At 36.9% G+C, this 27,993-nt stretch overlaps 1 protein-coding gene and 1 pseudogene across 3 annotated transcripts; one reads left to right on the forward strand and one right to left on the reverse strand.

The window, feature by feature from the left end:
* smog lies at nt 1–27,993 on the forward strand. 3 transcript variants are annotated; one of them, XM_053743674.1, is made up of 11 exons: nt 1–1,088; nt 19,267–19,455; nt 20,139–20,663; nt 20,847–21,077; nt 21,340–21,408; nt 21,849–22,016; nt 22,284–22,487; nt 22,710–22,913; nt 23,008–23,205; nt 23,887–23,907; nt 25,158–27,993. In XM_053743674.1, exons 2-11 carry the CDS (start codon nt 19,300–19,302, stop codon nt 25,311–25,313), a joined length of 1,932 nt encoding a protein of 643 aa, XP_053599649.1. In that variant the 5' UTR covers nt 1–1,088; nt 19,267–19,299; the 3' UTR covers nt 25,314–27,993. The 3 variants fall into 3 exon arrangements, with proteins under 3 accessions (XP_053599649.1, XP_053599667.1, XP_053599658.1); XM_053743683.2 differs by lacking the exon at nt 1–1,088 and adding an exon at nt 18,295–18,363; XM_053743692.1 differs by lacking the exon at nt 23,887–23,907.
* On the reverse strand, nt 9,123–17,736 carry LOC128669196 (lactase/phlorizin hydrolase-like; annotated as a pseudogene).

Here is a 27,993-nt window from a genome sequence, read left to right on the forward strand (position 1 = left end):
ATAAAAGATTTTGATAAGCTGACAGCATAAAGGTTTATTAGTACTTTGATGGGTGGAAAATTTACATATTTAATTTCCAAATCGTAATCTGGCTACAATATGAGAGTTCAGTCTGGCTGAAATAGTGCATAATAAAGTAATGATGGAAATAAATAAGACCGCTGCCGCACTTTCATAACAAATTGTATGTTATATATTGGATATTATTAATACAGCTTTAAGAAAGGCTTTCGTTAAACGAATAAGTCGTTGCTCGTCGAGGTCCGTTTTACCGTCTAATTCCGAGTTCAGGGGATCAGTTTTATTTGCTGGTTTATGCGTGTCTCATTGGCGTTAATGAAATAAGGCAGAATATACGAGCCGTCTCTCAGTCAGCCTCATCAACTCGTGAGCGAACTTGTGACGTCATATTTGAGATCCTTGTGCTATCACCGGCCAGGAATTACTGACTTCGGTGCGGAATCCTCTCGTTGAGTTTTATCGCGGCGCGTGCAATGTATTGCGGTGTCAATTGGCTGGATGGGTGTGCGGTGTTTGTCCGAGCGCGTAATGTAAAAGTGGCTACGTGGTGGTCGGCGGGGAGGCGACAGCGACTGGCGCGGTGTGCGCATGCGCGCGGCAGGAGCGGCCGGGAGCCTCGCGAGATCGCTCAGTGGCGCGGCGGGATGGCCGGTCGATTCCTGGGCGCGCAAATACTCCGTCTTCTACTAAACCGAATGAACCGTAAATTATATGTAAATTTGCTCAAATGTGGACAACTTTCGTGTCATAATGGGAATGTTCAACGGTCGTAGTGACTTGCGGTAAAGTTAACTGTTCGGGACAAAACTTGTCTGCATATCACCGGAATATTTATGACAGAAACATGGGACATATCTGAACACCTGTCATGTGATAAGAAAGCTCTCATTGGGAATAGATTTTCATAATCCCCTAAAATTAGAGGATTATAAAATTAATTCTATTGTTACTGTGTGAGTTTGTTATGGAAACTTGTATTTCTCGAGTGAAATAAAGAAGCCTTTTAGCTGTGTTGTTGGAAGAAATTGGAAAATCACATAATGAAAATATCACCAGAGTCGCCTGTGGTGAGTGATTTCATTTTTTATGAAAACTTTTTAACTATATTTTAAAATTTATTTTATTTTAAAACAAGTTATTAATACTGCGAGTTATAAATACTAAAAGACATAAAATACAATACTTACATAATATGGAAAATAATAAGTATCTACCTCTTTATATTTAAATTTTTAATTTGAGAAAAATCTAATGTTAGTCTTTTACAGCATTAGCGAGTCTATTATTGTTTCGTTAATGTTATTTCTCTTAATATAATCAACTACTTTCTTCACTGACCTTTTTTCCTATTTCGCTAGATCGATATTATTACCAGATGAAGAAATAATTTTATGACTTGGCATATTCATAGCATATTATCACAATTATTTTCAATAACTGAAATAATCCCACATGTCGTATTGTTGCGTTGACCTGAAATGCATTCAAATTCAAATCGCTTTTGACAAGTTAAAAATACTCCGAATTTCACTGGTATAGAAATTCATTTAATACATCGATTATGAATATTTTCAATGTATTTTTTAATCTCGTGTAATATGTGAGATCTCTGTCAGCGTCATACATTTCCCTTTCTGTGGTAAAGCTGCTATAGATCTCGACATCAAAGGTAGGGACAGGCGGCTAGCTACCGTTTTGTCACATACCCTCATTTTGCCAAGGGACGGCGCCGGGCCTCTATTAAGGTACATCAATTTAACTGATCTTCAACGCAGTAAGAATATTTTAACCTGAAACCTAGAGAACGAAAAAAAGGGCCAACGTGTCAAACTCAATCTTATCAAATTCTAATGGTATTCTTTTATTATCAAAATAACTGATGGTTAAAAGTAAACATAGTGCTACCAATAGTAGGTAATAGAAGTCAGGATTAAATAAACGGTTTTAAAATATAGCTCAACTCGAGGACGATTGTGGCCACAGAAATAATGTATGAGTACTTGTACCACTGGACCGGGCTTATATGCTCTTCTTCCAGATGGGATATTGTTAATTCGTCTCCATAAAACTTTATGTAAACTAGGTACACGTTTTATTATGTATAGTAAACTGGTAACTTTTAATATTTATGTGTACTAAGTACTTAAAGCTATCACTATTTCGTTGCTAAATTTACTTTTTACGGAAAAGTTGAGTAGCAAGTTGGCAACAAATGTCTTGTTTTCGGAGGTGACGAACCAACAATAACCCTTCCTGATGTGTGTGATCTGGCGTTATAATTAGTACATTATACAGAAATAAAGATTTTTCTTGATTAGATTGCCTACATGTGTAAAAATCAATAGCCTGTGACGCAAGCAAGTGTGACTAATTTGTATCCTGTGTATGAAGCGAGCTTCTTCATATGATCATCACTTTACGTAAGATCGGTACACCATATAGGTCTACACCAATTTCAACTGCATCTCCTTCTTCAAAGTCGTTATGTGGTTTTGTAAGTTTTTATTACAAAATAGGGATTTCGGTCTGACAATTGTGATTCATTTGAAAATGTGTCTTTATTGAGTTTGAAACTGATTCGCCGTCTAAAGGACAGTTACTGTGGATAAACAGAACAATGTGACTGAAATAGGTTGCTAGCTCGTTATATGTATGTAAATATTTTTTATGTAGTAAAGGTTATAAGTAGCTGAGTTTCTAAATTCTTCTCGAAACTGGGTCAGCGGCCAATAAATGTATGGTTTTATAGAGTCGGTAAAACTAAGGTTACATAAAAAAAGATCTTCAATCTGGATGAAATATAGGTACTTTAAAAGGGCAATGTCGGCAATGGCAAAATATATTTTAATTATTTGTTTTAGTCATATGTATATGTAATATAATTGCGGTGAGTGTTCGCACCACAGAAAAATTGTCATCACGTATATCACTAACGGGGTAGACACAACCAAGAGCGTTGTAAAACAGGAAGGCCATGATTAGAAGTAGGTATATCGGCTGATTGTTGAAATTCTGTATAGATAGTAATAGCTTAGCTTTGCTTTTGTTATGGTTAAATTTTGTATTCTGCGAAGCAACTCACACATACGCACTAAGTACCCTCAGACATTATTTTATGTGTTCGCCTGGGCAATAAACTTTTAAAACGTTGGAACGCGGTGCCAGGATGGGCGCTGTTTTCTTCCCTGTTGCTGATTTATTGCATCGTATGAAAAAAATATTGTCAGTTTATAGAAAAAGGCTGTTAATCCTGAAGCACCTAAAACGTTTAAATATTTATTGCGTTATAAAATAGAAAATAACAGTAAATCTACTACACTTGTGAGAATAAATTTTCATGTGCGTGCAGAATGTCCACAAAACGGTGATAGCCGCAAACTTATCGCCGCTCGCCGGCCCGCTGGGGCCATAAAAATCGAGAAAAAACTGCTCCGGCCGAATGTAGGGATTCTGGTAAAAAGAATAGATAGTTTATAATTTACAAACGGTCGGCGAACGGCTGTTAGCGTGTGTTTCATTCAGATAATTTAACTTTTATTTTCAGAACCGTCTTGCAATAACTTATGCAGAACGAAACGTTCGTTATTTTTTGTAATAACCAAAATAATAATGTTAGGTATAGCAATAAAATATAAACAGCATACGGAATAAGTACTTCTAGAAAGTTTTGATGTATCGAATAAATATCGATCAATCATTATTTCAGACGATAAAAATCTATTTCAGTTTTACGAATCTTGTAGTTTTGCTTCAATGTCAGCCTTGATGATGTGAAGCATACGATTGTGAAATGGAGCAACGCAGCGTCCTCTATGGCCAATGAATAGTTCTTTGTACATAAATAGATGTTGGTGTTTATAAGGCTCGCTGGGCCGGACAATGCTTAGACACCTATAAGACTATAATATTTACATTCCGGTCTAGGTATGTGTAAACTGACTGAACATCGATGTCAGGTTAATATCATCATGAGTGAGGATTGTATAAAAATAATTTAAAATTATAAGAAACTTCGACTCAGTTGCTGGCATCATCTCAACTGCTAGAAAAGAGCGGACTGATTTTCTAAACGTAACTTCTTGGAAAATGTGCACTCTCTATCAAATTCTCTTTAAAAAAATCTAGATCAAAATCGGTTCAGCCCTTTGGCTGTTACGATGCCACAGACAAACATACAGATACACAGACACGATAAACTTATACGCTGAAAATACACACATGGATTTGGAAAGGGGATGTGACGGATGTCGGTGGTGTCTTCAAATGTGGGACCAAAATGTGATGAGTTAACATCACCTCCTGTTTAATTAATATTAGCAACGAGATATAAATGCGCAAATGCTTAGATTACTGCTGTTCTTACGAAGATATTCTTTTTTTATTTATTCAAATTAGGAACACAGATTTGAAATTGCAATTAAATTGAAACTAGCCAAAATTATTTCGGAGACGACTCAACTGTATTAATTTTATCTTTTCAGCGGCTTAGCTTAGATACCCATAGACCCAGTTACAAAAAAATCGGGACTCTACCTCAAATATGCTAAAAAATATAAAACAGTCCCTCGTCAATACATAGGAATGCCACTTCTGTACACTTGTTGATACAAAGTCCTCCAAGGTTGGTAGAAAATTTGTACAAATTATAATGAACCGCGCCTGCTCTCTTTATCTTAAAGATAATCCCGAGCAAGTTGCAAATGAAATTCCAACCCTTAATCCCTTCGGGGTGTATAGTAATAACACCACGAACTTAGTGAAAATAAATATTAAAAGTAGGCTTACATTATTTAATTCTAGGAAAACTTTTAAAAAAAGATGGTTGTGTGTGGTTTATGTTAATTAAACAATGATGACTAATATTATTTAATATTATTTCCTTTTGTATACACCAATGATCATGTTTGAGGCTCGAAAATGCAGAATACCTTTTTTTGGGTCAAAAATGCGAGTACAAAACTCAGGAACTGATCATGAAAATTATCATTATAGTTTTATGGTGCAATAGCTTTAGTCGCGCTTGTATACAATGTAAACAGTAAACATATTTAAATGCGATTATGACGCTCAAATTATGGGCCTGTAAAGTGGACGATGTTTTTACTGGAAAACATTCCCCGCTCATTTAATTTGTATGAAAATAAGCGAATATTTTGCATTTAACGGTGTTGTTTAACGTTTAGTTTTTTTGTTTGCGAGTGGTAAGAAATATTGTTTTATATAAGATTATAAGAGTTCATTTTAAATTTTTAACTTATTATATTCATTTTAACTTATGTTTAGATTTTGAGTAATTTAAACATAAGTATATGTAGATTTAAAATGAACAACCTACGCGGTGAACAAGATGTCATAAAAAGTTGTAGGTTGTGTAATTTGTAAAGTTAATATTTAACGATATTCGTATTTACCAGTACTTGTGCTTATTATACTTGAAATTTCAGTTTCTGTACTGCAGTTTTAGCTTAGATTAGAGATTTTTTGCAACATAGAATTTGCATAAAAATGTGTTCAGGAAAATCGAAAATATTCATGTTAAATTTAAACTTAGGAAATTCACCCATTATTTGTATAAGAAATATTAATTCGTTAGAAAATGGTTACAAAATTATACCTTATTACAACACAGAGGTTAGCTGGCTGCCTCTGAAGTGAATTGGTTGAACCCGGATGGAGACAGGAGGCTGCAAATCTGCTTCATTGCGGGAATTTATCTCGGCCCGCACTTCAAAAGACGGAAAGGAGATTTTCGATTCAATGGCTACGAGATTTTCTGTATACACGAAATAGCTATTCAATATTATTTTCTCTCGGTTTTAGCTAAATCTATTGGTGTGTCTGTAGGCACACGGATTTTGATTTGATAAGAGATTAAATTAATATTAGGAAAAATAGGAAAGTCTAGACTTAGTGCTTTTCGTCTTCGTTCCAATACCGACTGGTATTGGAAGATTCCCAAACAAACTAATTTTACTGATTTAGAAAAAATATTGAACTCGATCGGTAATCGAACCCAGGACCTGAAGCACTAAATCCTGTCTGCCAGTTTTATTAATACTTTCAAATATAGGTAAAAAGCATATGTGACATATATATGTGTAACTAATCATTTAAGGCAAAATAATTCGCGAGAAACCTATACATAAATATTTTTGTCATCGAAGCCTAAACTGATTAAAATACTGCACGTAACTTTTATGACGAGTAAGTCCTTAGTAAGATTACGCATTGCAAAAAATGTCCGTAAATAAATAAATTTGTAAATAATACTTGTTTAACAGCTATATTCAATACTACATGCCTGGTGGTCTTCCCAATAAAAATAAATTAAATAACTGACAATCCAATCACCGCAGTCGGTCGACACTCGACTCGAGTGATCCACCTCGTTATTGGCGTTTGGATACTGGCCATAATACTACAAAACACGGCTCGTATAGGTTTGCCTAGGCTAATTCGAGTGAATCGATTTAACCAATTTAAAGGTGGCGATGGAAAGTCACAATTTTACACAAGTTATTTTATCATATTTTATATAATTTGTGGTTATTTAGAATTTTGGAATTGTACTTCAAATGTGTCTGAGTAATTTCTCGGGATTTGTGTATCAAGTAAATAGGTATATAAAAATAATTAGTTTCTTTCACAGAAAATTTGACCAAAACTTGAATATTACATTGTGAAGTGGCAAACAAAGCTACGCGCTGGAGGGTGCTGGATGGAGGGCCTCCATTGTGACAAAAGGCGTCTTGAGAGGGCCTGATTCCACTCTTGCCTCTCAGACTTGTATTACGTTCAGCTGCGTGCCTACCTACCTACTACCGACCTACGTGCCTTAAAGATTAACTTGTTTTTTACATTTTAAACATTTTTGACAATGGCATAGAGGTATCTATCTACTTATAATAAGTTAAATTATTATAACACTATTATTATTATATTATTTGTCCGTATATATTTATTTACTACCTGTCTACCTTTTCGTCTAACAAATTTAGCGTTATCAAGGGATGGCTAACAAACTTACAAACTGCTGACATATCTTGTTCATTTGTAGCAAATTTAGCATCACTGGCTTGATATTGTCAGGGAGGATATGCGTGGCCGTTCTGACTTTTAGACAATTGAGCATGGTGAAAATAAAACGAAAAAGTATGACAGTGGAGCCTAGGATCCAATACTATATGGCTAGGGAGTTAACCAGGAGAAAGAGGAAAAAATAGATCTTCGAGGGAAGGGGGAAGCTTAATGCAATAGACAACAATGTGGGACCATAGAGAATTGCGGCGTACCACTGCGGTCAGGCGCACAGCTGTGTGGTGTCGATGTCTGCTTGTAATAGCATCAGTCTCATGTGGGCTTGTGCATTATTTACACTCTTTGATTAGTTTACATCATCTGACGATCTCGTTGGCAGCGTGCCTATTCGATTTGATCGCACAATTTGAAAACTTTATTTGCGGAATGATACATTGATCTAAAACGTTGGTGTTTGCTGGTAAACACTCTGTAGAGAGCCTATAAAATTAGCAAGAAACAACACATATATATCGTAGCGAAGTTAATTTCTTTTTCAATACTTTCTTTCATCGCCGCTTTAATTCCGTTGCGTTCGGGGCTGTGATGCCGCGAAGCCCAGAGTCAATTAAAATGTCGGCTATGATTTTACAACTGGCCGCATGTCTGGGAATGGTATTGTTGCCATTGTAGCCATTGTTGCCAGGTATTGAAAGTTTTCGGATGTGTGATAACACATCCGAAAACTTTCATTATTTTAATTACAGATTTAATTATTATGCTCATTATTTATGAACTTTAAAATCAGGAAGCACTTACATACAGTAACTTCACTTTCAGTTTTCATGGATATATTTTGTAAAGTGTACATACAATACTTACCAAATAAACGAAAAGCGACGATAAATTAGTTTTCGCCGTCGTAGTAATCAATTGAAACTCATTTTTTTAACTTTATTTACTAAAATAAAATTTAAAATACAGCACACATAAATACGGTTACAGCACACCCTTATAATTTATAAACCTTTATAACTTATAAAGGTTTACAAAAGATTGTTACGAAACGTGCCTGTACTTAAGTAGATTTTTAATTAGGTATTCAAAGTTATTAAGCAGGCTCAGCTTAAATAAATACGAGTAAAGCGACTTGATGCATCTCCATTACTTTGATAAAATGAGCTATTAACTTGTAGGAGCTTCATCGAATAGTTTCTCAATTTTCTTAGTTCAGGGCTGTAAAAGGGTTTGTGGTGTGAGTGAGGCAAGACCTGCGTAATTAGATTCTAATATTCTGCTACAGAAGTGTCTTACGACATATTTTAGTCTGATTTAAATTCATTCATGTGTGTGTTATTGCTCTAACACTGGTGCCAGATTTTATTCAAGTCGCCTGAAGACATCTGACTTGACTTTTACAATTAAGTGAAAATACACAGCAAGTTATATATCGATGTGATTCTTCCATGTTGTTTATGTTGGTTCACTAGCTCACTCGAATGATGGCGTTGTAGACAGAGAAAGCTATAGACGATATATCTTCAATTACGCTTACACAAGAAAGAGATGTGTGTATTAGAAATACAAGAGTAGAAGCGAGATAGGAGAGCTGACATCTTTTGCATTCGCATTTCTGACGAGTTATAACGATTGCCAGACTGGGCTCATCAAAACAAACATTGGCAATGTTTTCGTGGTTGCGATTTAAGTATATCTAAGTACTTAAATTAACACGTATTTTCAGTAACTATATAAAATCACTAATAATTTTATTAATATTATCCTACTAATATTATAAATGCAAAAGTTTGTGAGGGTGTATGTGTGTATGATTGTTACTCTTTCACGCAAAACCTACTAGACGGATAGTTATTAAATTTGGTACACGGGCTGTATGTAACGTGGAATAACACATAGGATAATATTTATACAGAAATTCCTACGCGGGCGAAGCTCCGGGGCGCAGCTAGTAATTAATAATGCTAATATGTCATTGGTGCTTATTTGTGTTCTATTCATGGAACTACTCTTAGTAGGTACCTATGCGCTGAAATAGACTCGACTGAAATAATTTTGCCATTGAATACATGTTTATTATCGTTTAATAAAGAATACTGTGTAATTTACTGGGGTAGGTGTCAATTTCATAATTCTGATGAATGCGGAGGTTTACTCGCGAACATGATTCTGAATATGAGGTCCCACTGCTGGGCACAAGCATCCACTTTCTGTTTCCAACCACTTGTATACCTCGCCAGTTATTGTCATCCGTTTTCGAAGACCGACAATTCGTAAGACCATCGCATCATCGGCTTGCCTTGCGATCTTTTGCCATCTTTTCCGAATAAATTAAAGACTTAAAAATTTGTTTGATTTATTCATCAATTCGATGATATTCTACTACGGTTCCATAGAAACAAGGGCCGAATGAAGTATTAGAATGAGATAAGATACCAAGTACCTACAATGGCAAGACTTGTTTTGACAGCTATGGCAAAGATGTTAATAATAAACTTGTGATAAGATTAATGATAAGCTTATCCTTGGTGATTTAAATGTATATTGATGCAGGCAAGTAATGTATTGAGATTAAGTCTATTGAGGTATTTATCCTCCGCATCATCCAATACTCAAGTTACTTCACTTTAATTTCAAAGCTTCTATAGGCTTTATTTAAATTCATTAATTGATCTATACCTAGATGCTTCGAACAATGGGCGCACCAGGCTTTAATTAAAATTCTGCTGTTTTCCACTCCATTCAAGGAATCAATTTAAATAAAATCCCTAAATATCCCGTGCACATGCCTGATTCAATGTGCCCCAATCGATATGCCGACAAATCGTGACTTTTATTCTAATGATAGATTTGTGTGTATTCATGTTAAGCTAAATAGGTTTTACTTGCTTAGCATAACATAATATGAGTAATTATGTTATATACTCAGTGAGTATAGACAGACCTGACTGTGACTTAATAAGCGAAGTTATAATCATTAACTAAGTAATACTTACTGTGCTAAGACAATAATTAATGTAATTATATTATCACATCCTTCTAACTTATTTTTTATAAGTGTTGGCGGAGGAAGGAGTTAATAACGATTACTACCTAAGTGTTCTGTTTATGTCAGTCAATATTCTATCCAAAGTAAGTTCAAATCAGAACGTCAACTATTCAATCTTGAACACACACAAAACTTTGGTGCCAATGTTGGCTATTTAACGTGTTAAATTAAGAAAGTCACAATTTAATACATTTCCCAGCCTAAAAATACCTTGATTACGAAAATTTAAGAGCGCGCGGAGTCTTTCTAAACCTATAGTAACATAAATTTATGATGAAGGGCTCTGATGTCATAATTATGTCATCAGTGACCTTCATCTATGGTGATAACATCGGTGTCAGGTTGGTAGTCCCAGTCGAGCGCACGAGAGCGCACGATCTCCTTGTATACCAAGGCAGACTTGCGTGGCGTGCGTGTGCGCACTGGACTATCGTAGTCCACCTCGTACAGGCCAAATTTCTCCCTGAAATTGGTTGCAAACATGATCAACTCTGATTAGACAACAAAACTCTGAAATGCGTGTGTCTCAGAGGGTGACGTCTAATAATTATCCATCAAAACTGGGTGAAATGGTAACCCGTATACTGGTGCCTGCACTACCCAACTTATAAATAAATAAGTACCTACATCGCAATCAAATAGAAAAAATATTACGTGTAACCAAGTTTCCATTCGAAATTATCCATGAGGCTCCATGCTGCATATGCTCTGATATCGGATCCCTCGTCTATTGCATCCAACAAGGCACTTAGGTAGCTCCTGTAGTATAAAACACGATCCTCGTCGTTCAAACCTCCGTGACTTGCAAAACCATTCTCCGTTACATAAATGGGTGGATTATTGTATTCCACCTTTATTCTTGTTAACAATTCATAGAAACCCCACGGAACGACCTGTAATTAAAGTTTATTTCACCTTTTTGTAAGCCTCAGTTTTTTTATTGTACGAGTAGTAATTTGAAAATTATTGCAGAAAGCGGGAAATGGGAAGGAGACATGTAGTGGGAAACGGACGGGACGGGACACATTGCAAATAATATGATGGCACAATATGTAGGAAACGGTACGGGATATCTACTTTACGTTACACAGCAGGAAGCGGGATTCGACAAGTTTGCGGGATGAGATACGCAGCGGGAAACAGGAAATTGAACTAAAGATGAGAAAAAATGCGAACTGGAATCATATATGTTTACCAGTCTTACAGAGTACGCGATAAAAAAAATATTGAGATTTTACTATGAAATTCACGCGGGCGAAGCCGCGGGCAAAAGCTAGTCATAAATAAGCATTTATGCTTTCAGTTTATTGCGGGGCATTTAAAAAATGTGATTGTAAACATTGAAACTAGAAATTATTTACCTTAGTCCAATCAGAATCACCAATTTTCCATTCACTTAATTGGTATAATGAGACTCCTACATCGTCGTCAAAAGAGGGCACTTCATAAAGGCTCCCGACCGACTCGTTTCGGTATACATAAGAAGTGCTGTAGTGATTCAAACCAAAGAAGTCTGAAGTCCCTCTTACGAATTCAATTTCTTTTGCACTGAATTCCGGTAGTCTGGATCTAGGGAAACTTTGTTCTTTACTTTTTTCTGCTATTCTTTATTTCATAACTTCGGGGAAGTCACCATTTTTGGAAAAAATCGGGTGAGCGTAGAATCCCAACTGAAATTGTTTTTTAGATTACAATTGAAGTGAAAATAAATTCTTAGAAACAAATTCAATCTTATGAAGTCACGTCACGGCTATAAAAGTCTTCAGATCACCATTTACGATTTCATCCACTTACTGTAAATTGAATGATATCCTCAGTTGCTTCCACTTCGCTTTCAATCTCAGCAGAAGACCACTCGATATTGTTTGAAATGGAAATATTGCCACCTTGACTAGCTCTGAACTCCTCGTCATAAATATGGTAAGCTTTCGCATGGGCCATTAGTACATTTTTTGTACAAATATAATCAGCTATCCCTTTAATATCCAAAGCGGGAGCTAGAAACACCCCACCATAACCGAAGTAACATATTTGTCGCGGCTCATTTATTGTGATCCAATCCTTAACTCGGTCGCCAAATAGCGTAAATGCAATTCTTGCGTAATCAGCGTACCAATCGATAATTTCCCGATTGGTCCATCCGCCCATATCCTGCAGTTTCTGCGGTAAATCCCAATGGTAAATAGTTACTATCGGCTTTATGTTATATTTCAGCATCTCGTCTATCAAGTTATTGTAGTACGCTACGCCCGCTTCGTTTATTTTATCGGGAAAGCTAGAAGGCAATATTCTCGGCCACGAGAGAGAAAACCTATAGAAGTCAAGGCCCAGCTCACGCATCATTTCGACGTCTCGCTTGTACAGGTGGTACGAGCGGTCAGCCATGTCTCCAGTGGAGTTGTCGAGAATGGGACTAGGTGACTGATGAGTGTACGTGTCCCAAATACTTTCTGATTTACCTAAAACAAAAACAACAAATAAAATAAAAAAGGAATTAAAATGTACATGTGTGTTACGACAGTATTGCTGTCGTGTCTATATATTTTCTCGCGTATGTAATACCATATTTGCTAGCTATAACAGGTATTAAATGTGCACATAACTTTTTATATCCCAGATTATAATTATTAATTTATTGGTTTTTAAACTTTTATCCATCAAAAACTTTATATTTATCGAATTGTTATGAACACAAAAACTAATTTTGAAGGTTTGAAATAAACAAAAGTCTATTAGAAGATTTACCGTCCTCATCCCAAGCTCCCTCGACTTGGTATGAAGCCGTGGCTGCCCCGAATAGAAACCCATCGGGGAATTTCCTCACGTCCTCTCGACCATTAGCTGCTGTTGAATATATTATGCAGGCTACGGCTGCAAAGCTACAATAATGTAAATTAACGTAAGTTTGATGATTAATCTAAATTATAAGTTGATGTTTGTCTTTATGTTTGTATATTTTACACCCATATAAAGTTCTCTTGTTGACCCAAACGTTGTCTGTAAGATATAATACTTATAGCAATAATCTGCTTTTAATATTTCTATTTCGTACAATGAAGTTTCAATAAATATGTTAGACACTCATAAAAAACTATAAATGCTAACCGCGAATCCTCAGGATATTCAAAACTTACTAATATAAAACTACATGTTTTATATAATATAACTGATATATATTTAAGAACAGAAAAGAAAATATAAACTAGACTAATCCAGATGGCGGGACGATTCAGACAAGTTTCAGCGTGATTGACCACAAATGACTCAATATAGTCCTTTGGAAGACAAAAGAGGAGGCATTTGCCCAGCAGTGGGACACATAATACAGACTATAAAAAATCAAAGTAAAATACTTACGCCAGTCTCCTAATAAAATTCATTTTATTTTGTTGTATTATTATAGTTGTTGGCTCCTGCTGCCACTTTCCACATAACCCTTTGATTTGACTTTGCCACCAATGACATAGACATGCAAGTTTAACTACCAGATTGTGTGATTCGAGTTTGTGCTAATTTAATTTATTTTTGTTCGCGATTAAATGATTACTTCAATCTGCTCATTCTTGCCAGTTCTCAATGTTTATATAGCAATAGAAGAATACACTTTAAAGATAGATTTATCTTATCTGTATGTTAATATACTGGTAAATCCTATGTCTTACTGCAAAATCCTAACATTTATCAACATGAGTAGAATACTTAGATACTTAAATCTAATGATTAGCTAACAGATAATACCTATTTAACTTCACATACGTGAGAAAATGTACAAACAAATAGCAATACTGTTGTATTTATGTTAAATGAGAAGACTAAAAATACAATGTATTAAAATAGAACCCCATATTTGTGGAAGCTATGAACTAAGTGCTTGGAGAGTATTTCTTCATAGTTACCTACTTAACTAGTTTGAAGTGAAAAAAAAACCTTTACGAACGTTTTACGAACATCTTAAAAGAATTTACATATACGTGAACAAAAGTGTTAGGAAAATATTTATAATACACCATGGATAGGTTGTAGTGATATATATGATGAATGGATGGAATAATTTGTGGTAGCATTACTGTTTTCGGAAATTTAATGTCCAACACAATTTCACATCTATACTAATCACAAGATTCGCTCTGATTTTAAATTCGTTTATAGATATACTAACCATAAAATTTATGATGAGCCTGAGTCGACAAATATAAAATGTGGTTTTGGTTGAATCATCCTATGGGATAAGATCGGTTGGCCTGAATTGACTACACTTAAAGCCAGATTATTGCGTATTTATATTTTTTACTATTTTACATGTAGTGATAAGGAAACCAGTTTCCAAACGATAGTTTCCAATGTGGCCGAAGGGGTAAGAATCGGTACTGTATTCTTAGTTATTATGCCAGATTATCGATTTATACAACTATGTTAGCTCCCGTATGGTCTACTCTATACAACTTCTCAGGCGTACAGAGAGGTATTATAAGTTTATCTCGTGTGTTTGTTTATGGCTAATCAATTAATTTCGAAATAATAAAATAGTTTATCTGATTTTGTATGGTGTTTCCTAGTACGTACAATACTATAATAAGAGAACATTTCCGAGAATCTGTTATTTAAAAAGTAATTTACAGTTCCAGCCGCGTTAGGCACATTTTTCTTTGCTGGTACGAGAACTTCGTGAACGTAACACATCCCTGCGACAAATGTTCGTACCCAAGCAACAACCGTTAATATAGATCCTAATACATTAGTCAGTTGGAATCACGATGTTTATATGAAAATATATTACAGGATAACAGAGTTCCATGAAATAATTCCGATACCGATATTTCCGTGGGTAAAAGAGCTTATCACACATCACTATAACATGAAAATCATTAAAACAATTTATTCACATTCTTAAATACATTTTATTCAAACGTGTTCAGTGTCCCTCGTCTATAGTCATGACAGCGGTGTCAGGTTTGTAGTCCCAGTCGAGCGCACGAGAGCGCACGATTTCCTTGTACACGAAGGCAGACTTGCGCGGCGTGCGTGTGCGCAGTGGACTCTCGTAGTCCACCTCGTACAGGCCAAAACGCTCGCTATTAAAAAAAATGTTAACATTTTAAGAAATAAAAACAATAGAGTGCCAAAAGTGACCTGTGTGCAGAAAGAGGCTGAAATTGTCATGACGATAATGAAAAAGTCGATAAGCTTTTGTTCTTTGTAGAATAAAAAAATATCGGAAGCAGTTGTGGAACTATTGCCATAATAGCTTTGTTGACTCAAAAATTTACCAATAAATACGTTTTTTGTGTCAACCTAACCTTTATGATAGCTTCCGAAATGGTAGCTTAAATACGATATTCTGTTTTCTTATATTGTCTTAAAAGTAAGATCCGATAAAATGTTACAGAGATATCACACGTCAACTTTGACAAAATTTGTTCATGCCCTTGTTGAAAGAAGCTTGTAGTCTCTAGAGAAAACACGGTATGTATTGAATATTAATGTACTAACGTGTATCCCGCCATCCATTCGAAGTTGTCCATGAGGCTCCAGGCTGTGTAGAGCCTGACGTCACAGCCCTCGTCTATGGCGTCCAACGTGGCATCCAAGTATTGCCTGTAGTACGAAATCCGATCGTCATCTTCCAACCCTTTGAAAGTCGAAAATCCGTTCTCAGTTATGTAGACAGGTGGGTTATTGTAGTCATCTTTTATTTTTATCAAAAGTTTGTACAATCCCCATGGGACCACCTGAAATTTATACAATTTTAATAATTTTAGTCCGTCATCCAACTAGTACTTTTAAAAAGTAATTTTTGATTTGAAAATAGTTCTTCAAATATTTTTTTAATTAGGTAACCTACTCTTAGCCAAGAAGAAGCAGAATAACCCCACTCATCGAGATTGTATGCACCCACTCCTGCATCATCATCTGTTGATGGAACTTCAAATATGCCTTGAACCGATTCATTTCTGAATACTATGCCAGAAGAGTAATGGTTCAGTCCGAAGAAATCCGATGTTCCCCGAACATATTCAACCTCCTCTGCTGTGAATTCCGGTAGCCTGGATCGAGCGAAGTTCTGCTCTGCACTCCTCGCGGCGACCCTCGCCTTCAACACGGGGGGGAAGTCTCCGGCCTCAGAGAACACAGGGTGCGCATATATACCCCACTAAAAAAAACTATAATGCATTAGGTACTATTTATCTGATTCACAAGTTATACGTGGTCTTACTATCCCCGGGTATTTTTTCTAATTTGTAAACACTGAACTACGTTTAAATTTAATTACGATAATAATAGTTTTACTTAGGATTAAAATACGTGTATGTACATACTCCGAAAAGAGCTGAGTCTTCTGCTGCTGTTTTATCATCTTCCGAATCTGTTGCCGGCTCAGAAAAACCAGCGCTTATTGTAATACCGATCGTTCCATTCTGAGTATTCCTGAACTCGTCATTGTAGATGCGGTATGCTCGAGCGTGCGCCAACAGTAAGTTTTTAGCACACAAATACTCAGCTATTCCCTTGATGTTGAGTCGCGGTGCCATGGTTACATCTCCATAGCCTTGGTAACAGATTTCTCGGGGTTCGTTCATAGTGATCCAAAGTTTAACTCTGTCTCCGAAAAGTTGAAAAACTGTGCGAGCATAATCTCCATACCAGTCTACTATGTGAGGGTTGGTCCATCCCCCTAATTCTTGTAACTTCTGGGGAAGATCCCAATGATAAAGCGTTACCATCGGCGCAATATTATATTTGAGCAGCTCGTCTATAAGATTATTATAGTAATTTACACCGGGTCCATTAATTTTGTCTGTAAAACTGGTCGGGAGGATTCGGGTCCAAGACAAAGAGAATCTGTAGAAATCCAATCCCAGCTCTCGCATCATCTCGACGTCTCGTTTGTACAGATTGTAGGAGTCGTTGGCGACATCTCCGTTGGAACAGTCCCGTACGATGCATGGATTCGTATTGGTTAAGTGGTCCCAAATGTTCACACTTTTCCCTGAAAATACGTTCACTTTTTATTGCAACTTCTAAATAATAATTAGTCTGTCGAAGTGTTTACTAGTGTTTTTGAAATTTTGAAAAAAAAAAACTGCTTTCGATAAAGCTCATTATTAACTGGGCTAACGAAACTTTCAATTTTAAGTATGAACTTAGTTTTTGAAAACTTTTTAAATCTAAGATAAGTAGGACTAGTAATACATTACAAACCGTCTGCGTCCCAGCCACCCTCCACCTGGTAGGACGCTGTCGCCGTACCAAACGAGAACCCTTCTGGGAACCTTCTCACTTCGCTTTGACGGGAACTGCTTGGCTTACATTCCAGGAACTTGACTTGATCCACAAGCAGCACTACTCTGAAATGAAAATAAATAATATTAATTAAATTATAGAATTACTTATAAGTACTATTACGATTGCAATACTGAAAAATTAAAAACTATTTTTAGTTCTAACTAAAGAAATAAAATGAATTGTCATAAATAGATATATATATATAATAAGTCAACAGATTAATTGAAAAAAATCTTACAATAAAACAAGGCAGTATATCGTTTTCATTTTGTTGACATGCGTCCAATATACTACTCTAACACGTAAACTACAGTATTTACAATGTTTCAAGATCTATTTATCTAAAGTGTTTATCGATATGGGAGAATAATAAATACCCCTAATCTAAAGGATCGTGACGTTAATAATCTTATTCGCTGTTTCGTTCATGTGTGGAATTTAAGGGTGTGACGTGGCAATAGCAAAAACGAATCCTCTCATATACACACAAATTATTTATTAAATATCAGCCAGATTTTCATAGCCGGTTTGAATGTCAAATTTAAGTTACTTTTAGTAAAAGAATTAAAAAAATGTTTTGCTCTCATGACATATCAAATGTATCTCATGACACATGGATTCCTTTAAAACTATTACATAAACAACTTAAAAAGATATTTAAAAGCAGACCACCTGTCGTGGTATTTTTATCTTTCTAGCAAGTTACGCAATCAAGAGGCGGATATATTCTGGTCTTAGATACCTACTGGAAGTATTGATCTGTGTCTTAGATAACTCAGATTATTTGTATGGAATATCTGTTTAATCACGATAGCATTAGCACGATAGCAAGACAAAGAAATTGAATCGAAGGTCAATTCAGTTTGTCAAATGCAATTTTAGATGGCCATTTTATTTTTTTGTATTAAATACTTAACATAGTTACTTATATTACGTTCGTTTAGTTATTATTTAGTTAATTTTATATTAGTAAGGTAAGTTTATGACACCAGCTCGCCGCCGCCGCGTGTTGACAACGTACTCGCATTGTTCAAGTTGAAGTTGGTTTTGTGTTGTATTTGTGATTTGTCCTATCCTTATTGTTTTTGTCCTATCAAGTGCCAACACAATCGGGAAAAATACATTGATATTATCTGTATCATTAATTTAGTTGTGATAATAATAAATTAACTGTACTATAAAACTAAATGGGATATAAGTCACAGAGGTTATTTATGTAAAATACTAGCCCTTGCCCTTGGCTTCGACAGCGTGAATTTCCCAACTCACGTATCCTTCGTACTCGTATGAAATTTCGCACACAATATGAATGGTATATTTCAAAAATATTTTTTGTGTAAATAAAGCGTGAAGAGGTAACAAACAAGCGTACTTTCGTATTTATAATATTAGTTGGGATTAGGAATGACTAAATAGTCAGATATAGTTAAAGCAGCTTCTGATGAATCCACCGAAGCAGTTCTGGCAAGAAAATATTTAATTTCCAATAGAGCTATAGCTGTAACTATTTGGTTAGTTACGTGTGCGTGTTGGGTGACGTAGTAATGATACACGTAATGAGTGCATAAAATAATCAATTTATTTTTAATTTTGTTAACTTTTATATACATAAAATTACATGAGTTAGATATGTCTGTGACAACTAACCAAATAGTTACATTGGTGACCCTGACGTGATCAAAGAATCCCCCTTCGTAGTAGTGGAGTCTGCCTCTTGTAATTTCGGACGGTGAGACCCGCTTGTGGGAGGCCGCTCGAAATTGTACAGTCACTACGTACATTTTGTGGATTCTTTGATCAAATTTTTTATAGAAGTAGAAGTTATGACTAATTATCTTAATTTTTACTATCATGTGACATTCGATTTTTTGTTTTAGATATCTGGTAGCGTGTGGTCGGATAGGTGAGCGATGCGCGAGCGGTGCGGGGCGTTGGTGGTCGCGCTGGCGCTGGCGTGCGCGTGCGCAGCGCCGGCCGAGCGCCCGGCCGCTGCCCCCGCCGCCCCCGCCGACCCCGCGCCCTACTGCGACCCACTCGTGCTCAGGAGCCAACCTCCGCTGCCCGCAGTTAGTATAGTTACAATAAAAGAGTTAGGCGTGTCTATGGTTTGCCTGACAACGTGTCACAAGGAAATACAATAGCCAAAAGTTATATGTATATATACTTACTGGATACAATAGAAAGTATGAAAAAGAAAGTATTTACTTAATAAAAATAAGTAAAGAAGAATATCGAACAATATAAACTAATTTATAACACCTAAAATAAAAATACAAAAATTTATTAATTTTCAAATATATTGCCAGGTAGTTCCTAAAGATGGACAGCTGACTTCTAACTCTGAAGTTCTATTTGAAAGTCGGGTTATCAAAAGTTAAATTCTTTAAGAATTAATATCATTCATCGTCCCAGATTTCGCGGAAGCAGATTACAAGTCGCTCGATAAAATTAATTTCAACTTTCAAATGTTCGTAGAGGGCTATCTCGTAGCTATCTCATTGAGGGTCTACGAAGCTTGTTGCTACGGTACTACGCGCTACGAACTTTTAACGATATTATATAGTTCAGGTTATCTAAATTTAGGCTATTATGACTCCAGTTATTTTTTTATTTGACAAATAATTTGGTCTTTTTAGCTGTTGTTAATAAATATATTTTCTGTTATCAAATTTAAAACGAAGTCTTTTAAACTTTGTTTTTTTTTATCGCCCTCGCTTTGGTATAATTTTTGTTATTTCTTCGTTGGCAGAACCTCCGCGAGCATGAAGCAACAGCGGTGCACACAGCACGCGCGCTGGCCGAGCTTGTTGAGCAGGGCGCGGCGGACGAGACCCGAGCGGCTGTGTTGGCCCGCGCCGCCGCCCGCACGCCCCTCTCCCCGCCTCCTGCCGCCGTCGCTCTCGGCGCCCCGCAACTGCACCTCGGCGTCCTCTACGTCGCCGAACCTCCACGCTTAATCGTCTTCCAACAAAATAGTACCAAATCCTTAAGACAATTCTGGAGGACGTTAGCCTCAGCTTGGAACGCCAGTTCAGTGGTGTGGTCGACCGCGTGGTTTTCCTGCGAGTTGGAACAATGGGGCTGGTGGGGAGGGGCGGCGGCGGCGCGCGGAGCTGGTGCGGCGAGAGCGGCCGCCGCTATTTTCCGGCGGTGGCCCGCACTCCCTTGCGAGGAGAGCATGAACGAGTGGCTTGGCGGACCGCCGCTGTGTGACGCTGCCACCACTGATTGTGAAGCGACACCATCTCTTGAACCGGAAGAAAGAAGATTGGAGGTAGATCACATTTGATATATTATTGTGGTGCTTCTATAGTTTATACCTATGATATCAGAACCGATTTCAAAGATCTTTATTTTTGAAAACAATGAAAAATTAATTTATATTAACGGAATCACCCCCCAAAGTGATAAAAGAGAATCTATGATAAACACTAATCATAAGATTTATTATTTCCAGTACCGGTGTAAATGCCGCGCGGACCACTGGCACGCGGAGGGGTCGGGCTGGCTGAGCGGCGACGTGCTGGCAGACAACACTGGCCTCGCCTGCACGCCGTGCGGCACGGGCAGCGACGTCGCTGCCTGCCTCAATGACGTCTTTCGCGCCGCACTCTTGGCCGCTAACCTAGCAGGCATGCTCATCTGCGTCGTTATCGCGCTCATCATCTTCAAAAAAAGGAAATGCAAAGTAAGGCTAGAGTCCCAGATCGTGCATCCGTAGCTGGATTTCGAACAACGAATAGAGTTTAATTTGTCAAAAGTTATCAAATTCTATTGGTTAAGGTTGCGTGGTTCCCCTTCAACTGGAATGGTTGGGAACTTGTTCGCTCCGCAAAGCACACAGCTTTGGTGAAGTCCTAAACTAAGCATGGCTGTCATTTTCTGGACTGATAAGAGTTTACGCATCGTGACGTAGAAACAGGATACTTTAAATTTGTTTGTTTTTCCAGGCAGTGGCAATGGGCATGTGGACTGTGTTGGAGGTCGTGCTACTCGGCGCCTTGTTAATGTATGGTTCGGTGAGTTCCTCATATATAACCGCTGATTTGCTCTCAACGTCCCCATCGTGAGCATATTGACTAGTGTAGTGATCCTATGGTATTATTTTGTTTCACTGTTCACATTTTACACACATTGTTTTAACTATGTACACAGCACAGACCAGACAGATTTTCTTAACGCTAGGTACGAACGAATTTACTTTTATTTAATCGCTTACTGCCATGTGCTACCGAGTGACGGAATGGCGTCGCTCGCTAAGGTCCCGCGCCTTGCGTAACAAAAACGCTACGTTAGCAAAACCCTAAGATTGCCACACCAAGTATTAAATTGATCTCAAATCATTAAATAACTAATTTCTTCAAAAAACTCTGTAACTGATTCTGGAATAAATGATGAACAATTTCGGAACTGAGCAACGTAGATCAAGAAGTAAAATTTTCTTAAAATGTGCTTACAGGCAGCATCGCAATATATATCAATGGCTCAATGGCGATGCATCGCCGGTGCGTGGTTGCGCGAGCTTGGTTTTGTGGCGTGCTATGGCTCCGTCGTGCTTCGACTGTGGGTGCTGTTGGCTGAATTCCGGACTAGAAAGGCACATCGGTGGACGCCCAGGGACTCAGAGGTTACTACCGAGATTTTTAGTAAAGTGAATGTAACTGTATCAAAATCAGTTTGTACTGTTTCACAATAAATAAATACTTATTTACGCTCCTATACAGCCGTCATATATGTTGACTTTTGAAAGTACTGCACGATAAGAATTGCCGAAGTGTGCTTAATGCTTTTTAACTCCTACATCAAATTGTTTTTCATAATCCGTTTTCCATTTGTCCTGGATTTTCCCATGCAAATTTTCCCATATGGACACTTGCCATTACTACAATTTCAGGTGCTACGGGTAGTAGGTGCGATGGTGTCAGGCGCTGCGTGCTACCTGGCCGCGTTCACAGCGACCGCTGCGTGCGACGACGACGATGGTGATGGCTGCGCGCGCGCCGCCTGGCATCACGTAACCGCCGCAGCCGAGCTGCTGCTATTGGCCGCTGGAGCCAGGATAGCGTACGCCGCTAGACATGCTAATGTTCCGTTCCAGGTAATATGTGTTAGTTGGCGGAGCCCCTCGAGCTATCACTTTATCTCTGACGAGTCTTTAAATCAAAACTGTCGAGTAGAAAATAATTATTCATGTTCTATCTACATCATGACCACCTGATTGTAATTCTGTATTCTGACAAATATATGATTTGATTAATGAGATGTAAATGCATTTAATTCTTGATTTGAGTTTGTCAATTCTTGATTTGTGTGGTTTCAGGAGCTGAGTTGGCTGGCGACGGCGCTGTGCTGTGAGTGTGTGAGCGGCGTGGCGTGGCGCGCGGCGGCGCTGATGGGCGCGGCGCCGGAGCGCTCGCCGCTGGCCGCCACGGCGCGCGCGCAGATCTCCGCCGGCGCCGCGCTCGCCTGCGTGCTCGCGCCCCGCCTCTGGCACGGCTACCGGGCTAGGTCGCTCGCTCAGGAAGTATGTTCAATTACAACATCTGAGTTTATGCCTAGACTACTATTCTAATCGACATGGTCTAACTCTGAAAAAAAATACTGTTTAAATCTTTCAGGTGTCTCGACGAGGCCCAGCGGAGGGCTTCGGCGCTGAGGGTGAAGAGGAGCCGACCTCAGAGGAGGTGAGAGCGGAGCTGAAGAGGCTGTACGTCCAGCTGGAGATACTGAGAAACAAGACTCTGCGCCGCGATAACCCTCACATCAGCAAGCGTCGTGGTGGCAGGAAGCCTCCGCACAGGCGGTTCTCCTTGCAGGTATTTTAAGGGGAGAACCTTGATAGGGAATGTTACTGCGAAGTTATCACCAGAGAGCAGCATCAGCGTTTGATGTTGGACATTGACAAATCTTCTAAAGCATTGATATTGATTTAAATTTCGTGGCATCGGGTGGTTCGTTTTCAGCATGTGCTAGCTGCGTCGATCTTTGCGTAATGTTCCCTTATAGGATAACAATTTCGCCTTCATTAACTTTGTCTATACCAATTTAATTGTCTGAAAACACTTTGTGATCAGTATGGGTATTCTAAATTTTCCATGGCTCCTTTTGAACATAATTTGAATAATAACAAAGTACACTTATAACTTAACTATAAATATGATAGGTATCAGTTATAGAAACGTTGTGTACGTTATTACTGTTAATTTGACAACATTTATGTTAGTACTTACCTGTTTCCTTTCCTTAGTTGAGTGTATCCTAGTTTTGTTAATTTGTAATTTTGATTTTTCTTTAGCCTTATCTTAATTAGTTGTGAATCTTTTCTTACCTTTCCTTTTCGTTACCTATATGTATTTTAACTATATATTTCTTGAGTCGTGTAGCGAATTGTATAACCAATCGGTTAGTGATGTGAAGTGGCTAGACCTACCATTCAGTGTCGTACTATTTTCATTCTCATTAACCAATGTTTCATCTTCCATCCCACTCCAACTTAGAAAAAGGGCAGCCGTGAGAAGGTAAGGAGGTGTGATATATACCGCATGCCGTGGCGCACCCGCATGACCCTGGACGTCCACTTTGACCCCCCTTTTGCTCTGACCCTCTAGTTCGAACGTGCAAATCTCACTAATGTTACAGGAACTAGTAGAAATTATATGATAAGGATAAACAATTTAATATAAAAATTCTAATCGAAGGACATCAAAATAATGATCAGTCAGTACAGAGCTAATACATACCGTATGACAAAACCATATAAGATCGATAATTTGTTTTTAGTAGTTACTCTAAAGTTAAATCCTGTAACGTCAGTATTGAGATTTATTTTCGTGCCCGAGAATGACACGACGGCACCCTGCACCGACCTGCTACAGTGGTAAACTAGGCAAGTATAGCACTAAACCCAATATTTATAAACATAAAATAACTATAAACAAAATTCTGAAATACATTGTTAACTTCTGGAAAAGGTAAATAAAAGTCGTGCGATTTGCAGTTTCATTCCATCGAGAGAACGTCAAAAATCATTTCCATTTCAATTTATCATTAAACCACCTAATTATGTTTTATGTATGTTATGAACCAAATTGCTATATTTAGTTTTACATGATGTCACTGACTACATTCAAAAATATAATAATATAAGAAAATATTAAATCGATTAGCCATTTTAATTAAAAAATATATAAGCACCTGAATATTTCCTAAGCTGTTTGCAATGTATCATATATGTCTGCTTTACATGTGTTTAAATAAAATATATTCTTCAATTATTTGGTGGTCCAAATTGACAGCCAAATGAAAGCAAATAATGTAAAACAAAGTTTTTAATCTACCCCACTTTCCCTTCGTTAAACAGCTAATTAAGTGGCTTCATCTCTGCGTCATTAATAGAACCATCGGTTTATTAATTGACCTTATGGTTTGCTTTAATCCCGCCTAACGTAGGCTAGTAAGTTTCTTTAGTTCGTAGATGAAACTAAATGAAATTTGTTGGTTGTCTCAAAAATATTAGTTACACTGTATAAAATATGTCTAACTGAGCATGGCCAATATATTAAACCAAGTTCGCATTTTGATTTGTGTGCAGTGCAAGTGTTAACTATAAAACTGGACAGGCACTGATCACTTTCGCACATAGTCTCGTGAACCGGGCCTTAGTTATCGTGAAAAAATATTATTCAATAGTAACCTCTATTCAGCCAGCAAGTTCCAAACATGACTATTTAATATGCTCATCACACATTAAAATATACAAATCACCCAGGCACTACAAGCGCGCCGAGGGGGGAAGGGCAAGAGCGGCGGCAGCGCCAGCGTTGTGGAGCCCAGCGAGGCTGGGGACGTGTCCCGCACGCCCGAGGACTCCATCTGCTCCAACGAGGGACCGTCCCACTACACAGACGGGGACACGCAGGCGTGATCCAGCCCGAATGAGGGACAATACCACGACGTGCATTTGTAGTGGCGATGGTTTAATCTTTCTTAGAGTGTGTTATTTCCGACTCTGGTCAGGTCTCGTGACAGTCTGATGGTTGGCGCTAAGGCCGCGGACCAATTGCTCCGTCGTCTTCCGTTGCGACGACGTACGTAGCGCGTTGCTATTCCGTTTTTTTATAGGTTTATACATTGACGTGCGAATCGTACATTGATATTCCCACAATTATTGGGTTTTTCTGCGTTGATACGTCAATGGTCGTTAACGCAATGGAGGACGACGAAGCAAAATTGAGAAATGGGCCCTGGCTCTTATTGGGTGAACTCACAGAGATATACATTCTGATATCTATGGGATACAAACCTTAAAAACAAACCAGCATATACTTAAGCGGCAATGTGATTTCTGTCTGTTTCAACGCTGTTTTACGTATTGATTTTGAATTTACTGAATAAAATTTTCAAAATAAACTTTTTCTTCAATTATGTGTGTTATATAAGTTAGGTTGTTATTCTTCAGGTCACTCACATGTTGTGAGACATAACTTCGTTGTTATTAAAATTGTATGGCATTGTACAAATTTTCTTAGTGCTTTACCGTTATTTTTTAAAAGTAATAGATAGATAAGTGATATACATAGAAAAACACCTAATTAGCTACAATATACATTAATCATATCGGTTGTTTATCCTGTACCTGAACATTACATGTTCAAATTTAATATTTTATTAACATCCGCGATGTTAGCTTAAATTGTAAAATGCAGAATATGCCCCATAGTCATAATTACGCACAAAATAATTGTTAAAATATTGATATCAACCAACTAGGCATAGTTTATACAAATTGTAGACAAACTGATCAAAAAGAGGTACTCTAGGTTGTATTTATTCTCAATATAGGTACCTATATAACAGTGGCAAGCAATTTTAACACCCGTTTTATAATGGGTAGCGCTATAGCGCGCCTATTAGCTCTGCCTATACCACAATCCCATACACATCTCATACTATTTTGTAATACATACAAGAACTTTGAACGAATCCCAACACTTCGTCTAAATTTCAAAATAAATATGAAGCTATTTCGTATATTGCTTTTGAAATTTAGGTCATTGGATTTGATAAAAGGATAGGATTGGATAAGATACATTGTAATATTAAGTTGCTGTTTCATCCGCCTCCAGAAATATTACCCGTTATATTATATACGTGCCCGAATAATTTTAACCAATACGATATAGATTGAACGGTTTGTACTTTTTACAACATTACTGTAGACTTTATTGTTATATAGATTATATAATTTGTGTTTTGAAATTTGTCGCTAGTCATCAATATAAGTGTAACATACGGTTGTTTGTATGGAGTGGGAGTAAGTACAATAATTTATTACGTGTTTTAGAATAGCGGTGATATTTTATACCTGTAGGTTTTTAGCAAATGAATTTATCAAGTCTGTGAGTGTAGGTATCCGAAAATATGTTGTTGCTGTTTAAATGCTTACTCAGTAATCTTAAAATAGTACAGAACTTGTAAATATGCGCAGAGTTACCATACTGCCTCTCGTTACGCTCAGCAAGCGAAAAAGTATATGGTGATTCCATTTGTCTAATTTTGACCTTGACAATCTTCTCAGTCAAGGTTAGTTGATAGTGAAACTATCCATTTTTCAACCATTTAGTTACATAACAACAATTTGATAAATGGAATACCACATGAGATTTGCATATGAATTATTTTGCAACTACCTTTTTCGAAATCTAACAGAGTTATTGATTTTTACATTTTGATTTTTTTATCGTTATTTGTTATTTTTTAAGCTTTAGATAGAATAATTGAATATCCGGCCAGCAACAATAACAAAACTTTATTTATTTATTTTTGTTAATGTTAGGTAAATGTGTTAGTCACATAATTTGTGCTATATACGATTTATTTTATTTTAAGAATCATACAAATATACTATATGCAAGTTAGTTAATAAATTTAAAATTGTAATTGTATAAAAATGACTGATACATTTAGTCTTTTTAATATTCGACATCTAATATGCATTTATTGAAAGTTAGTTTTACCTTTAAATATTAATGATTAAATGACGATCACGTACATACCAGATCTTAACTTTTCGATGACGTTAATGTATTATCTAGCTTCATAAGAATCATAAATAACTGAATTTGAAAGCTTTGTAGCAATGACATTTATAACTGCGACAATTTTCGTAAATCAATACCGTAAAAATACTTTATTAATTTCTTATACTAAAAAAAGAAAATAATTATCAATAATATCATCTATCCTTATGTTACATAAACTCTAGTTTTATTTTTTATATCGTCAGTTTTCTTCCTTTGTAGTACCTAAATAAATATTATTCAATATCGAAAGCATCAAAATAGATCAACCTTTTTTTATTTCTGAAAATATTTTTTTTATTACGGATTGATGTTTTTTTATTGATTATATTAGTTTTATTGTTGATTATTACAAATTATCATTTTATTTAACATGGGTATTAAAATTCTTGTAAATATTGTCGCCGAAGGTTTTGTAATCTAAGGATTGTTTCGGCAATATGTTGAGCTTTGTGGATGTTCGCGTGGCGGCACTGTGATGCCAGGAATATTATTGTAATAATATATATTTATTAAATAAATGAA

Source organism: Plodia interpunctella, chromosome 1 (assembly GCF_027563975.2).
Source record: "Plodia interpunctella isolate USDA-ARS_2022_Savannah chromosome 1, ilPloInte3.2, whole genome shotgun sequence".
Lineage (NCBI taxonomy): Eukaryota > Metazoa > Arthropoda > Insecta > Lepidoptera > Pyralidae > Plodia > Plodia interpunctella.